The sequence below is a fragment of the Delphinus delphis genome, chromosome 6, assembly GCF_949987515.2.
Source record: "Delphinus delphis chromosome 6, mDelDel1.2, whole genome shotgun sequence".
NCBI lineage: Eukaryota > Metazoa > Chordata > Mammalia > Artiodactyla > Delphinidae > Delphinus > Delphinus delphis.
Window position 1 is genome coordinate 5,845,809 of NC_082688.1, and position 16,636 is coordinate 5,862,444.

The following is a 16,636-nucleotide window of genomic DNA, read 5'->3' on the forward strand; positions in this document are numbered from 1 at the left end:
TGTCCTCAGAGACAATGGCTGCCAGCCGCCCGCCCGCTTCCCATCAGCTCGGCAGCCTGGAGGGAGGCTTAAGCGCTGCGGAAATATCAGAGGGACCTCTCGCCTACTGTGAAAACTGCACGGGCGCAGCGAGGCAGCGGCGGGAATAACATGTTATTTTCCAGAGCCTTGTCAGGCGACGCGGAAATACAGGTTTCAGCTCCTCTGCTCGGAGCCAGGGGCTAAGGGGCCAAGGCCGCTCCTCTCTTGGTATCTCCCGGGGCCACAGGCTGTGCGGGACCAGCCACCCCACTCACCCTCCATCCCATCCCTTCAGTGAGCGCCTACCATGCCCTGGCTGCCACACGGGAGAGCCACCTGGCACCAGCGGGATTTTTAACCCTGTTTTACAGATGAGGCAATTCAGCCTCAGAGAGGTGGAGTCACTTGCCCAGGGACACACAGCCAGCAGGCACCACTCCCATCCTAATAGCTCACAGTCAGGTAACGGGTCTGAGCTCCACGCATAACTCATTGAACCCTTACGGCAGCCCCTGAGGTGGGTTCTATTATTATCCCCATCTCACGGATGGGGAAACCGAGGCACAGGGTGTAAGACTTGCCCGAGGGCCAGTGACCAGCACAGTTCCTGGAGCAATGGTGTCTACAATACAAAGCAGACTTATTTTAGATTCGTAAAGCATATGGTCCAGTGTTGCATACCCTGGTGATTTTTTTTCTCCAGGGCTTCAAGTTTCCTCTAGCACAATGGCAGCCTGTGCCTCCTCGGACGGGCATGCCGGGCTGGGGTCTGCCCATCAGGATCGCCATGGGGACACCCATCTGTTCCCGAGCCAGAGACCCTCGCAGAAGCCAAACAGGCTCCCCAGGTTCAAACTCTGTCCCAGACAAGAGTCGAGGCCTGTCCAGTCCTTCCCTCCCTGACCCCAGGAGCCCCAGCCCCAGGGTGGCCCTGGCAAGTTCCCCGGGGGCCGGGGAGGAGGTGCAGCAGGTCCCACGTGCTGATATACACGTGTGAGTGCGGGTGCCGCGCCCTCGGGGACTGCACGGGGCTCCCATCTGCTCCTGGCCTCACCATACAGATGGCGTCATTTCCAAACCCCTGCCGCCACACCCCTTCCCAAGCCTCAGGCTCCTATTTCCAGGCCCGTCTTCCAAAACTGGGGGGAGGAAGGGGGCCCTCGAAGGGCCATCCCAGCTTCTGGGCAGCTCTCTGGTGGGGAGGATGCAGGGTCCCCGAGGGGTGTGAAGGGGTGGACCCCCGCTCTCTCTGCACCAGGTGCCGCCTGGGCTGGGCCCTGGGTGAGAAGCTGCCTCTGGCCTCCAGGCCTTTGCACAAGCTGCTCCTGCGGCCTGGGATGCCCTTCCTCCGGTCTCAGCATCACCGTCACCCCCTGCTGGCTCAGGGCTCCCAAGTCCCCTGTATGGGTGTCCCAGTGTGTGGAGGACAGCCAGGGATGGGTAGGTATTCAGTGGGGCGTTCAGTGAGCCAATGCATGAAGGCGACATCGGCGGGGCTGGAACAAGGGCCCGGAGGCCCTGGGTCTCTCTATCGCCCGACTCGGGAGCCAGAAGCTGGGAGAGGCCGGGGGCTCAGGACGGTCCCTGCTAGAATCTCCCCATCTGGGGAAGCCCCCCTGCAGTCTGCTTACACCCAGCTCTTTCTCTTCACTGCGAACCCCTTGCAGAAAGTTTGGCCGAGTGTCCTACCCAGATCTGCCTCTGGGTGCCAGCCTCCTGCAGGCCACACTCACTCACTCTGGACACCCATCTCCTGACATGTAAAGTCACTGATGCGCCCCCCCAGCCCCTCCCCCCGAGCCAAGCAGACCACCGGTCCCTGCAGGTAGCTGGCCCCTCCCTCCCTCCCCCCCTCCGCCTCAAGCCTGGCATCCCTCCGGACCCCAGTCCAGGCCCTCTAGTTTCTCCTCACTCACACCCGCCTCTTCTAGGAAACTGTCTGCAGAGGCTGTTGGGGGCTTCCCCAGGTCCTATTAAATACGGGGAAACTGAGGCACAGGAGTACGCCTTGCCCATCGACCCACAGAAGAGATGGGAGATTTCGGGGTGGGGGGCACCGGGCCCCACCATCCCCTGTGGCCTTCCCGCTGCTGGTCTTGGAGGCCCCCCAATGCTGTTTCAAGTCGGAGTGTCCCTCTTGCGGACACTGAGCATGAACTGCAGGGACGTCCCCGAATCTCAAGAGGCTACGGAACTGCCGCGGAGGGTGTTCTTCTCAGAACCGAAGCCCCACAGAACCAGAGTGGGAAACGGGACCCTGGGTGGCCAGGGCCTCCTCCAGCCGCTTCCCTGCAGGGTCAGCCTCGGGAGGCCTCAAACCCAAACCTCTGGTGCCCTCTTGTGGCCAAACGGAGCAGCGCACACAGCCGCTGGCAGCTATTCCCAGCTGCATGTGAGCTAGTCTAGTGCGAGGTGGGGGGGGGGGGGTTGGGGGGGGCGGCGGTCTCTCCCTGGACCCCAAGAGCCTCCCAGGCCAGGGGCAGACCCACCACACACACATTCACTCCACTAGCCCTGAAAGCCACCCTTCCTCTGACGGTACTTCTGGGGGGAACTTCTCCAGGCAGGAGCCCTTCCATAATCCTCACTTCCTGGCCTCAGCTTGAATACCTCCTGGAACAGGGAGCTCACTGTCTGGCTGATTTCAGCACAGACAGGTGAGATGTCTCAGAGGTTCATTCTGCACTGATGCTTGTTCTCAAAGCCCCAGCACAGGTCTGATGATGGTGCGAGCAGAGCACTTCCCTCTCTGAGTGTTTACGATGTACCAGGTCTCTGCTGAGCTCTTTTTTGGCACGACCCTACTTCCTACTCACAGCTCCCAACTGCCCCATGAGCGGGTTCTATTTTATCCCCATTTTATAGATAAGGAAACTGAGACTCATGGGGTGAAGTCACACAGTGTGAAAGCAGGGGAGCCAGGATCTGAACCCAGCTGTACTGGCCCCAAAGTCCCAAGTCCTGAACCTCTGGGTTCCTCTGTACTCTCTCCTACCGCCGGAGCGGAAGGCGGTATGCAGGTCTCTGCCCAAACGGCCCGGTCCACCCACTGCTCCGCCTATGATTCCCACCACCCCGCTCAAAATGTGCTCACGACTAGGGTGTTAGTGAAAACTAGGGCCACGCTCACCAGTCTGCTCCTTTTACAGGAGCCCATAGTTTCCGTCCAGAACAATCCCCTACATACCATGGGGGGATGGGGAGGGCCACTGGCCACCCCTGTCCAACCTGGGGGTTTGAAGCCAAACCCCGCAGCGTGGCCCCGGCCCAGCCCTGGCCCTGCTGCTTCCCCCAAGGCTACAGCTCCCACCACGTGTTCAGGACCCTCGTCTCCAGGCTTTTCCTCAGGCTGTTCCCTCCGCCTGGCACTCTCTTCCTGTACCCATTCCTCCTCCCTCAGGGCCGTGCTCTGCACGACAGCCTTCCCTCGGCCTCTGCCTGCTGCCCCCTCGGCTCCCCTTGGCTCCCCTGGCACTGGCCCTACTGCCACCCTCTCCTGCATCCATTCTCTCCCTCGCTAGGACACAGGTCCCCTGAGGGCAGGAAAAAGGGCCCGCGAAGTTCAACACTGTTCCGGTGTCCAGCACGCACTCAGCGCTGTACAGACGCCAGTACAAGCTGGCTGACCGAGCGTCAAGCAAAGGAGTGAGCTTCCAAAGACACCACTACCGCCTGGCGGGGCGACTGTTTGCAAGGCCACCCCCAAATCACACCTCCTCCGTCACAGTCTGAGCCGTGAGCGTCCCTACATCACACTGAGCCAGGGCCTGCTCCCCCACTCCCGACTGCCTCCACCAGCCTTGCGGGGGGCGGGCCTGGGTCAGGTCAGGACATGCGTGCTGAGAGGTAGGCCCCCTGCCCCCCAACCTGGAGCAAGCTGTTGGCGGCGTGTCCGCTAACTGCGAGCTCATGACTCCAGAGTAACACTGCCTACAGTCACCTACATCGTTAGGAATCTTGTTTCTTGAGCCCTGCCACCTGCGGGACAGGGGCTGAGGGCTTTCTTGCCTTCTATTCCCAGGGTCGTCCTTCAGTCTGCACTCCTGCACACAAGGGCCAGAAGTAGCGGGTGTGTTATCTGTTGAACTGTGTCTCCCACAAAAGATAAGTGGAAGCTCTAACCGCCCCCCCCCAATACTTCAGAATGTGACCTTATTTGGAGATAGAGCCTTTACGGAAGTAATCAAGTTAAGATGAGGTCATTAGGGCAGGCCCTAATCCAGTATGACCGGTGTCCTGATAAAAAGGAGAAATTTGGACATACAACCAGACACGTGCTGAGGGCAGGCGATGTGAAGACGCCCCGAGGAGACGGCCGCGTGAAGATGTAGGCCTGGAGTGATGCACCCACAAGCCAAGGACACCTGAGCTACCCGAAGCCAGGGGAGAGCCCGGAAGCGGCCCTTCCCTAGCACCTTTGGGGGAGCATGGCAGCCAACACCTTGATTTTGGACTTCTGAAACCTCCAGAACCGTGAGAGGATCCGTTCCTGGTGTTGATGCTGCCCAGTCTGTGGTGCTGTTGCCCCGGGAAACTAAGACAAGGCCTCATCCCCATATTGCAAATGAAGAAGCTGAGGCTCAGGAAGGGCAAGGGCCTCGCCCAAGGCCACACAGCTGGGATTCAAGCCCTTTGCTACCTCGTGGTCTCTCACCATGCCCACTGCGTTAAACGGAGACTCCCACAGTGACCTTGGTCCCTGAACCTCAGCAGCAAATTTGCAAAACGGGGTGACACTGCTCAAACCACATGTGGAACAGGCACACGGGACTCACACACTCGGGGTACAGGGCAGAGCCGTCCCTAACTCGCTACTAAAAACATTCCTCTTATTCAGACTGGACGGGCCAGTCTGTCCTCTGCATACCTGACTGTGCTGGGGGAGAACCTACAACTGCTTGAGGACCGTCCATTGCCTGGCTGCCTGTGTGCCCCTCGCAGGCCCCCTGCCTCCTTCTCCGTCCCCAGCCGTCCATCCTGGTCTCACCTTTCCTGTGGCGCCGTGTGACACGTACTTGGCTCCCTCCTTCTGGGCGATCTCCACCTGTTTGCGGGCAATGCAGGGCCTGGCGAGAGAGGTACCCAGGAGGTAGCGGTCCTCGTACAGCGCGCTGGACTGGATGGCGGGCCAGACGAACTCCTCCACAAACTCCTTGCTGACGTCCTCGATGAACACCTATGGGGAGAGGAGCCCATGAGAGCGAGCCTCGGCAGGGACGGGATGCAGTCAGAAGGCAGAGTCCCAGGGGCCTCAAGTGGCCTGCATCTAAGGCAGACGCTACTAATGGATCCCCGGGCGAGCTGTACCTCCACTTTTCCTTCTGCATCTGTAGTAGACATCATAAATCAATCCGGCATACAGTGCGGATACTCTCCCTCCTGCACTCATGGCAGACATTACTAATCGATCCTGATATACCATCCAGGCAAAACTGGATGTGGTCCTTAAATCCCTCCCAACATAGCATTCTGGGCCTGAGATGAAACAAGATCTAAATCTAAGATCTAAATCTAGATGTAATCCACAAAAGCCAGGGATTATTTTGTCCCACGGGTGGCAGCTGGCAATATCTGGAGATATTTTTGGTTGTCATAACTGATGGGTTGTGGGGGTCATTCTGGCCTCTAGTGGGTAAAGGCCAGTGATGTTGCTAAACATCCTACAATGCACAGGACAGCCAGGCACATGTCAACAGTGTCGAGGTTGAGAAACCCTGATCTAGAGGAATCATTCTCAGAATGTAAACCCCTAGAGTTCCCCAGACCCTTTCAGGGAGACTGAAAACATTTTTTGTGATACTCAGTTGATATTTGCCTTTTTCACTCTGTTGACATTCACATTGACTATGCAGAAGTGATGATGGGGGAAGGGGCTGGCACCTTAGCACAAATCAGGGCAGAGGCACCACACTCCTCAGACATGGTGCTCCTCACGCCTTGCTCTCACAGCGCAGATTTCTCTTAAGAGTGGTCTTGAAAATGCAGTAAACAATGATTAACTTTTGTTATATCTCGACTCGAGTACAAAATACGAAATATACACGAAGCATATCTGCTGCATTCAGATATGCTGAATAATTCAGTTGAGTTATTAGCTCAACTAGCCTCTTTTCTCATAGAACATCGTTCTTGAACAAAGGACCGACGGACAAAACAGGGTCAGTGCAGACTTGGGTTTTTGGCCAACATTTTCATAAGAATGAAGTGACCCTATCACTTCAAGGAAAACTGAATTTGTTGCCAAGCTTTCCAGTAAGAGTTAGAATTATGGAAAACTTGTATCTGACACCGTGAACTTGACAGCTTCCTAATACTTCTGATGTGAGTTTTACTGCGTTTTAGTGTGCTTTGCAGATATTGCGTTTCTTCTGCACTGTTAGCCTATGTGAGCAGGGACCACGCTGGCCACGTTCACCTTATGGGCCTGCTCACCACGTGATTAGATGCTCAATCAATGCACTGATTCTGTTGAATGGATGGAAGGATGGGTGGATGGACAGAGAGCTAGGAGGGATGGACAGGTAGATGGATGAGGGATGGATGAGTGAGTGGATGTGTGAATGGACAGCAAGATAAAAGAGGGATGGGCAGGTGGATGGATGGATGAGGAAAAGACAGATGGATGGGGAGATGGGCTGGGGAGGTGACTGGGTAGAAGAGTGGCCGGGGGAGACCAGAAGATGATGCCCTTTGCACACCAAAAGCAGAAGGAATTGACCTTATACTCCTGGAAGCAAGAGGACCAGTTGGAAGGTGTGGGGGAGACAAGGAGCTTTGGGACAGGACCCCCTACAGCTGCCCCCACCAGGTCAAATCCCGTTTCCAGCCCCAAACCCTGCCTCCCGCGTGGTACCTTTCTAGCCCCAAGCTTCAGCGCCTTCTTCCTGGCTTCCTCAAAGTCTTCCTTCTGGCCTACGTTGGCCTGATGAGCAGAAGCAGAGAGGACCCATTAACCCAGGGGAAGAAAGAAGAGCTGAGAAGAATGTCCCCCCCAGCCCCTCCCCTACCCTGGGGTGAGCCGTGGGCAAGTGTGTTTCACACACAACAGCCCTCAGATGGCAGTGGTTTCGACGGGATCGCTGAGGTCAAAGTAGGAAGGAGAAAGGGCGCAAACCAGGGTCTGGAGAAGCTGTAACACTCTCCAGAGCTAATACTTGGTTGAAGGACGGACCGAGCCTGGCCCCGTGCACCCAGGCTGCTAGGTTGCAACATTTGCTGTCACTGCCTTGAAGGTCTAAGGCTTCCCTTGAACTCGTCTAACTCTTACCCCAATTCCCCCAAAGTCAGTACAAAGGTTGGAGAGTCAGCAGCTGCCCGACTCTCAGCTCACTTCCCCAGCCAAGTGCAGCAACGTGACTGTCCCAGGGCGCCTGAGCCGGCTCGAGGCTGAGGCCTGGGCTATGGGCACCCAGCTGTCCCCCTGCTGGAGAGCAGCCTCTGGTTCCGACATCTCCATCTAGACACGGGCATTTTTTTTTTTTTGCTGGCTGCACTCTGGCCTCCTGCCTAGACGCTGGCCCTGGCTTCTGCTCAACAGACTCTGGAATCTTCCCAGAGTCCAGCTGCAGGTGCTTTTCTGAGGTCACTCAGCTTTTAAATCTGCCCGGGGTGGGGAGCCCGGGATCTGGACGGCCCACCGCTGCTGCTGAGGACAGGGTGCACACACCCCAGGCTCTCTGCATCCGCTCAAAGCCCTGGCTCTCTCTCAGCAGGCAACTGTGAGCCAGGCATTTCCCCTGCCCCACCTGAGGAACATGGGGTCAGCACTGTTACGGATGGTAGATTGACTTCAACTGCAAACAAACGGTTCTTGACAACAGCTGGACTTTTCCTGTCCAGAGTGCCACCCTCACTTCCTCTGCAAAGAGAACCTTCTCTCCTGGGACCTCTTTCCACAGGGATGGGTGAGAGCACATCACATCACCTGCTCACTGTAGGGACACAGCCATACTGACGAATGCATGGTGGGCAGGGACTCAGGCCAGTCAATGGGAGTCCCCCCTGGCCCTTCTGTCAGAGCCTCTGCAGGAAGCTCTCCTTGCTCTGGGAAAACTTGGATATGATGATGTGGGCCTTGCCTGCCCCGTGGAGAGGCCAAAAATGAAACCAAGCAGAGATGGAGGCAGATCTGGATGAGCACCTGGATCCAGCCTTGCCTGAAGCCATTACACCCCTGGCCTTCTCAGTTACATGAAGAACTGTATTATTTTGGTTTTCTTTTTTATTTTTGGTTTTGTTTGGCTTAAGCTGGGTTTCTAGAATTTGCACAGTCATATGGAGAAAGATTCAGAGGTTACGTCCAGGTTTCTCAGAAGTTGAGCTGGTTTAATTAGGGATGTCTGCTACGGACCCTGGATGGGGGATGGCATCATACATAACCTATGGCCCGTGACCTATTTGCTATGCCAGAATCAGATGATCTCCAAGGGCTCGTCTAGTTTAGCCAGTGTAGCCTCCTACACTCTTTGCTGAATTATTGAGGGCTTTGGGAAAGGGGAAGATTGTATGCCTTCTCGGGGCCTTCACCAGATCCAAGCCCTTGGTCCCTCTCCAGGCAGGCTGGCCCAGCAGCTCTGCCACGCTCACTCCTGTGCCCCCTGTCCAGTTACTCGCATGGAGGCTCGGCTCCTCCGTGATCTGGGGGGCATCTCAGACCTGGGGGACTTCCAAGGTGTTCACTCGACAGATGAAGAGAAAGAGGCAGTAAACGAGAAGCATTTTCCTACAGTTCAGGACAGGCTTAGAGAGGGGGAGCTGGGTTTGGATGAGTGACAATGGGCAGGTGGGCAAGCTGGATGGACAGCAGGGCCGACAGTAGAAAGACACACATGCCAGGCGCTCCCTCACCAGGTAGGCAATGACGTCATAGCCCTGCTCCTTCAGCCACACGAGGATGCAGGAGGTGTCCAGGCCCCCGCTGTAGGCCAGAACCACGGAGCCTTTGCCGGACATCTCGTCTGGAGGGAGGACACGAGGAAGAATGTGAGTGACCCAGAGCCAGCCCCGCCCCCTCCTCCTCTGCCAGCCCCTCCCGACAGCTCCCTTCTGGCCTGTCCCCCAGCCCCGACCTCGGCCTTGGGCAGTCTTATCCCCTGGACAGGCCGCTACCGTGAGGTGTGAAACAGGATGTTCGTCTGACATCAGGACCAGCTGAGGAGCTGCTCCTTCCTGCAGCCTCACGCCTTCCACCCCCGACACCCTCTCAGGGGACGCACACACACCACACTGGGGCCTGGCAGGTGGAGGCATGTCTTAGAGCCAGTTCCCCACCAGCTAGAGAAGACGACGGGGTCAAGGTCAAGACGCAAAGGGGTGCACAGCGTCAGGAGACTTGGGAGAGGCCGTGGCCCTGAGGCCCGGGCAGCCCACACATCTCTAGTCAGAACTGCTCCTTGCTAGGCTGGGCCAGTGCGAGTGAGGCATGGCCCTGGGGTACTCATATAGATCACCCTGCACCCGGACTATGACCGCATGAGGTAGGAGCTGTCATGCATGTCGGGGCAGCAGAGACTGGGGCTCAGAGAGGTCAGTGGCCAGCTCGAGGTCACAGAGCACGTGTCTGTGTCTGGCTCCAGAACCTGGGTTCTTCCCAGCGTGCAGGGCTGCCTCCCAGCTCTACAGGGAATAGGATGACCCCCTGGACCTCTCCCACCTGGGCCCCAGTGAACCTTCACACAATGGGACTTTAGGTTCTTTTTAAAAGAAAGTACCTCTGAGAGGGGAAACACGAGAGACCCCAAACACCTCAATGAACCCAGCTCCAAAATGATTAGTTGGGAGGAGCTCAGAGACCAACTTCCCCATGTGCAGAGGGGGAAACTGAGGCCCAGAGGAGGAAGGTAACCAGGACGTACAGATGGTAGATCTGTCCTTCTGCAGCAGGACAGATGTGCCCCACGCTATCCCTCCCTCTCTTCAGCTACACTGAACCTTCCAGAAAGCACCAGAGCCTCTCACTCCTTTTGCCTTTGCAGCCACTGTTCCTTCTACCCAGAAGGCTCTCCCTGAGCCCTAGGGCTGCATCAGGCCCTGCCTTCCCCCCACTCTCCACATGGCCCTGAGAGTAGGCGCTGTTATGTGCCCACTTTGCTGAAGAGGACCGAGGGTCAGAGAGGCGAGGTCACTTGCTTGAGGTCCTGTGGTCAGCAGGGGGCAGGGCCAGATTTGGATCCAGTCCATCTGTCTCCAGCCTCCATGGACATGGCCCCAGCATCCTGCATTTCCTGGGTGTGTGCTTGTGTCTGGTGGGAGCATTTGCACTGGAGACCGACCAAAGTCAGGGTCCTTAATAGAATCTATTGGGAAAGGCTGTGGACATCACTGCACAGATCCATGTGGCCTCATCCAGAAGGGCCTCTCCCCAAGGATGCAGGCTCCTGTATACTGAAGGCTTCTCGTGTGCCTGGAGGCTTAGCGGCAAAGTGGTCACCCAGCCCTTTGCAGTAGAACCCAGCCCAGCCGAGGGACAAGAACACATCCTATGTGCTGTCCCCGGCATCTCACCAGGCCACCTTCCAGCCAGTCCCAGAGCTCACATGTTTCTACTGCCTTTTGGACTTGGAAGGGGAAACACTTCATGGAACAGTGAGGTTGGGGGCAGTTCTGATGGATGGGTGTCCACAATTCCCCCCTTCAGTGGGCATTCAGCCACCTGCCAGGCTGTCCCAGGCCAGCTGGGGCCTGCAGACATGCCCACGGCAACCGCAGCCAGGCAACAGGCCACCCAGGATGGAGGGGAGGAGGTGGGAGGGAGGCAGGAAGGACTTATGGCAGGAAGTGGCTGGGGCTGAAGGTGCGGGTTGCGGGCTTCCAGAATCTGTCTTGATGGCTCAGCGAACCACCCTGCAAATGCAGGCAGCTGGGTGACACCAGAGGCCATGAACCCAGCCTACCCAGCCCCTGGACTCCCCTTTGGGCAGCCTCGCTGAGTGGGGAGACTCAGGAGCCCCAGAGCCCCGTCCAGCGCCCTGCTGCAGCGTGCGTGTTCCCAGCCCTGTGTTCGTGTGCGAAGGGGCTGGTGGTGTGGTCGGGTGGGGGGTAATGTTGCGTATTTGTGAAGCTCTATTGAGATATAATTGACGTGCAATCAACCGCATATATCAAAGCGCACAATTTAGTGAGTTTGGGCACGTCTCTACAGCCAGGAGGTCATCACCACAGTCAAGATCATGAAGGTGTCCGTTATAAGCTGAGTCCTCCCTTTGTGTTACCCCCGGTTTAGAGACAGGGAAACTGAGGCTCGGGTTAAGGAACTTGCTCAAGGCCTTGCTTGGCTGGTGAGTGGTAGAGCCAGGATTCACACCCAGATCAGCTAGACTCACAAGTACAAGGTCCCCTCTCTGGGAGGTGCAAGGAAGGGGATCCCTGGACAAGGTGTGGTCTGGGAAGCCACAGGTGGCTCAGACACCCTGGAGTGACAGGGAGAGATGCTGTGGGCCCGAGAGTCACCCCTGCTGTGCCACCTCCCAAAGGCCCTGGGGCCAGAGGATGGGCACCGGGCGGGGGAGGGGCAGCTCCATGGAACAGACCTCCTGGGCCTGTCCTGTTCTGCCTCAGCGATGCCCCTGTGCCTGATGCATGGCCCATCACAGCACAGTCACAGTGTATTCTAACTGCCCCCGCTGCCCACTGTGAGCTCTGTGCGGACAGGGACCACCTCTCAGCGCCTGGCACATGGCAGGCACTCAGAGAAAGGCTGCTGATTCTGCGGCCTGGAGGTCAATTCCTCACCTATAAAAAGAGAGGGTTAGGGCTTCCCTGGTGGCGCAGTGGTTGAGAGTCCGCCTGCCGATTCAGGGGACGCGGGTTCGTGCCCCGGTCCGGGAAGATCCCACATGCCGCGGAGCGGCTGGGCCCGTGAGCCACAGCCGCTGAGCCTGCGTGTCCGGAGCCTGTGCTCCGCAGTGGGAGAGGCCACAACAGTGAGAGGCCCGCGTACCACAATAAAAAAAAAAAAAAAAAAGAGAGGGTTACAATCCCCTCCAAGTCTGGAATTCCATGCACGTTCTCATCCGGAAACTTGTGAGCCCCTCCTGCCTGCCAGGCCACGTGCATGCACGGCTAGAGGGCCTCAGCCTCTGGGTCTGAGACACGTGATGGAATGGGTGCACCCAGGAGTGTGTGCCTGAGAGCAGGGGTGTGTGTGTGCGTGCGTGCGCATGCATACGTGTGCCTGCATTTCTTGGGGAGAATGTGCCTGAGACTGCATGCATGCACCTGTGTGTGGCGTTTGAGTCTACGTGTGCACGTCCAGAGATTAGCTGGGCAGGTGGGCTGGGACAATGATATGATCTGACACTGACATTGCTCCACCTTTCCTGGCGAAGCTCCCGCCTCCCTCAGTCAGTGAGGTCCCTGCCAGTGAGGTCCCGGCAGACCACGTGGGGCAGAAACTAAAGGAAGCTGAGGCCTCAATGTGGGGGAGGGAGAGTGGAAGAGACGAGGGGCAGAGCACAGTGGCTGGGTCCTCCAGACCTGGGTTCAAGCAGCTTCAGCTGCTCACCTGCAAAACGGGATCAAGAACAGCCCATCCCTCCACAGGCGACCGTGGATTCCGTGAGATTCCAGGAGGAGCCCAGAGCTGGGTACCACACCTGTGCCCACCAAGCTCTCCTTACCACTGGGTCCTGGCTGACCTTGGGCAAGCCCCTCACTCTCTAGGCATCAATATCACCACCTGCTCAACAACCTGCAAGCCTGAAAGCCCTTCTGGTTCTGACACCCCAGGACACCGGGCTTCCTGCCTGAGGACTCGGCCTCCCCCAGCCCAGGGGGGCTGGACTCCTGGGGCTCTGGGGCTCCTAAGTCTCGGCCTCCCGCGGCCCCAGCTTTGCCGCCACCCCACCCTCCACGAAGGGCGCAGGGCAGGTGCCCCAGCTCCCAGGCACATGACCACTGCCAAGAACATTCATGCCCCCAGCTCCCGGGGCCAGCCCAGACATCCTGCTCCAGAAGAGGGACACCTGGGAAGGGAAGAAGAGAGCCTCATGCCAAGATGCCTGCCAGTCTGGCCTTAGTTGGCAAGGCAGCGGGCATTCTCCAGTGCCCTCGCCGCAGACATCCCGCCAGCTCCCAGTGAATGTGCCAGGCCAGCCTGGGCAGTTGCTCGGCACTAAGAAAATTCATGCGGCTCTAAAACGTCAAAGCTAGAAGGATGACTAGAGCAGTTACTCTGTGTAGTGCCACACGTGCATCATTTCAAGGCGGGGACTGTTATTACCACCTATTTACAGATGATGAACCCGAGGCTCAGAAAAATTAGTGACTTGTCCAGGTCTCAAGCTAGCGGATGGCAGTGCTGGGATAGAAACCCAGGCTGACTGCAGACCACCTGCTCTTTACTGCTCTCTGCCCTACACTCTCTGGTCTCTAGGAGACCACAGACCGTCTCCCCCTCCCGTTACTTGTCTGCCAGAAGACAAAATCCTCAACGCACCATCACCAGTCAGTATTCTATTTCTCTGTGCTGCGGCAACACGAATGTTCCCCTGGAACCCCTCCGCTCCCATTCTAACTCAGTCGAGCTGAGTTCATTATAGTTTCTAAAAAGCCTAGCTCCACCAAGGCCATAGAATTCTCCCTGACTTAGGGGTTTGCTCATTTTAGGACTGCAACTCTCATCCTCTTGCTGCCCTCATTCGTGTCTGATAGAGCTAGGGGGCAATTCCACACTTTGACCAGGAGGTCAAAGTGTCAGGATTCAGCCTGAACATTTGCCTGACACACTCAGCTCATTTCATTTGCATACTTGGTGAGACACAGAGGAAGGATTTCTGTGTCTGATGAGAAAGCTGAGGGCAGTAGGGGTGCTCTAGGCTACATACTGAGCTGGCTCTCAGCTGCAAGTTCCTGGGGCCTGAGACTCAAATCAGGAATGCCAGGCTGTCTTCGGGACACCAGCGCTCCAGCGAACCTCCTCTGCCCACGGTGCGGGGGGTCCTTTGGGAGTGCCCTGCCTTAGGAAGATTGGGTCTCCGGTTTCGATGAGAATGTCCTGAGGTAGGAGGAGGTAGGAAGACTAAGTGGACCTCACCAGGCCCCAGTGACAGGCACTTAAACCCTTTTCAGAGCATTTGGTTATGGAAGAAAGCATGAGTTCATTCATCTGTTTACTATATTGAAATGCCTACGGGTGCCTGGCCTACCCCAAGTCTGCGGAGGGCGTCTGTCCCACAGGAAGGAGCGAAGCCCTGGTAGATCAACTTTGCCCAAAGTGTTTCAGCAGAAATCAGAGCCGTAGACCTTGAATTCCAGAGGTTATCTCTCTCGGCACGGATGCCCACAGGCAAGGCGCTCGCTTCAGAGGCTGTGCGCTCAGCTTTTGGATGAAGGCATCTGGTTGTCTTGGCTTTTGCCTCCCAGGACCCACAGGACGAGGGCGAGATGGGGCATGGGAAAGTGCTTGCCCAGCCGGTGAGTCTGGGCCTGGCCCCCCCGCAAGTCAGGCTCCTGGGGCCCTGGGCCAGGGAAACGGTTACCATCAGAGCCAACTGACCACACATGCCCAGGGGAGGCAGGCAGCTGACGGGGGCACCTGTGGGTACTCAGGGGGGTTCAGACTATGCTGAGTGGGGGCCTCCCTCCACCGCATCCTGTGCCTGGCCTGGGATCTAGGCGCTCAGCCGGAAGCATTCACCACTCATTCACCAGCGCTCAGCAGAGCCAGAATTACTTCTCAGCGTAACGCACAGGGACGGGACCCCCTGCCCTGGCTCTGAGACGGGGATGGGCGGGGGGAGGGAGTGTGGAACGGAGACTCCTCCAGTCCCTATCCAGTTCCCATGCCCTTTGTGGCTGTTTCTGCCTCTGCTGTCTCCCTCCCCCACCAGAACCTAAGACAGGAGGGCAGGGACCCTGTCTCCTGTTCTGAACGCCCAGCGCGGTAGCACCCGGTGAGTCACTCCCCAGACACAGGGAGTGAACGGACCCAGGCACCCTTCTCAACAGTATACATCCCCTTACTGTTTCCTGAGCCCTGAGCCTGTGCCAGCCATGACGAATGGAGAAACTGAGGCTTAGGACTCTGGGAGGCTGACCCGAAGGCTCACCCAGTTGTGGAGTTGTGCCTGCCTTCTGGGCTGGGGTCTGCGGGCCTCCAGAACCTGCCTTCTTCTGTCACCAGCTTGGGTGTGGCGGGGAGGGATCAAAGCCCAGGGCCGATTTGATCCATCCCTGGGGAAAGGACAGGTTTGCTCCTGCCCGGGATGTGCAGCCAGACGGCGCTGCTCTCGGGAGGAGACGCCCCACTTTGCAGAGAGGAGCACTGAGGCGGCCAGGTCACGGGGCCTCCTCGGGAAGAGCCCTGGCAGGATGGGAAAGGAGCTTCCTGCATTTCACAGAGACTCTCCTTCCCCGGAGGGCGAGGCCGTCCCAGGGGCCAAAGGCAACAGGCATCAGGACGGCTGACATTTCCTGACGAGCGGTCCCTCCCACAGGCCAGTGCCAGCCGGAAACCGGGCACCGCGGCGAGGCGAGGCCCCCGCCCCACCGGCCAGAGAACGCAGAGCCCTTTCAGAAGGCAGAGCCGCGCGACTGACGCCCCCTGCAGGGGAGGGAGCACAGCCACACCCAAGGCACCGGGGTGGGCCACCCGGAGCCCGGAGCGACCCGCCCGGGGGAAACTGAGGCTGGGGCTGTGGGAGGGGCCGAGATGCCCAAGCCCCGGGGGCGCGCGAGGCGCAGCGGTGAGGCTGGACCTCTGGTTGCGGGCAGAGGAAAAGAGGCGGAGACAAGAGACCAGGGCCAGAGAGGGGCCGAGAGAATCGGGAATCCTCACACCCTCCGGGTTCCCAAGGTCTCCACTTGTGGGGCTCGCGGCATAAGGGAAATTGGATCGGAGAAGGAAAATCCAGAAAGGACCTCGGCCTGCAAAGGCGACAAGTAACCCGACCTGCCCCTCAGACCCCCGGACTCGCGCCCCGGCCCCCTCTCCGCGGCCTAAGGGAGCCAGGAATCCGGCCGCCAAGCGTTTGAGCAACAGGAGTCCGGGCGTCGGCCCCCTGCCCGCCCGTCCAGGTCCGAGCCCGGGGCGCGCGGTCCCCTCCGCCTCCTCGGCTCGTTCTCGGTGGGGTCCGGGCAGAGGGCGACCTAGGCTGGGGAGTGGGAAGGGGACTCCTTACCGGGAGGCAGGCGGCGGCGGCAGGCGGTGGAGTAGGGCTGGTTGCGGCGCGCATCCCGGGTTATAAGCACGGGGCAGAGGGCAGGGCCGGGGGCCGGGGACAAGTCGGAGGAAGAGAGCAACAGACCCCGCCCCCGGGCCCGGCCCCCTCGCGGAGCGGCTCCGCGTTCGCGGCCGCCGGCGGGGGTCGGGGCCAGGCCTTGCCCCGCCTCCTCGCCCCGCCCCTTTCCCTCCTTCCCTCCTGCCCACCCGGCTGCCGACACACCCTCCCGGCCGGGCCCCCGCCCCGGCCCCAGGCTCTGGCGGCCCCGGCCCGCGGGCTGGCGGCTCCCCTGGGCGCGGTAGTGGCTGGAATCCTCGCGACTGACAGGGTGACAAGCCCTCCTGCCACACTTGCCGCCTGGCCCGTGGGGAACGCTCAAGCGCTTCGCCGTGGGAGTGGAATAAAAGCCCCTTAAGCTCGTGAGTTTCATGCCCATTTTTGTGTCGTGGTGGCCT

General features: G+C 58.6%; 1 protein-coding gene across 1 annotated transcript in view; it reads right to left on the reverse strand.

Annotated features, from left to right (window-relative positions):
* The window catches only part of ASS1 (argininosuccinate synthase 1), a 50,850-nt gene extending 34,588 nt beyond the window's left edge, over window positions 1-16,262 (reverse strand). Inside the window, exons 1-4 of the mRNA XM_060013969.1 lie at window positions 16,140-16,262; window positions 8,869-8,978; window positions 6,875-6,943; window positions 5,009-5,197 (exon numbers count right to left, since the gene is read on the reverse strand). Coding sequence (XP_059869952.1) covers window positions 5,009-5,197; window positions 6,875-6,943; window positions 8,869-8,973 — 363 coding nt within the window. The 5' untranslated portion in view covers window positions 8,974-8,978; window positions 16,140-16,262. The remainder of the gene's footprint in view (window positions 1-5,008; window positions 5,198-6,874; window positions 6,944-8,868; window positions 8,979-16,139) is intronic.
* Window positions 16,263-16,636: the final 374 nt, after the last annotated feature.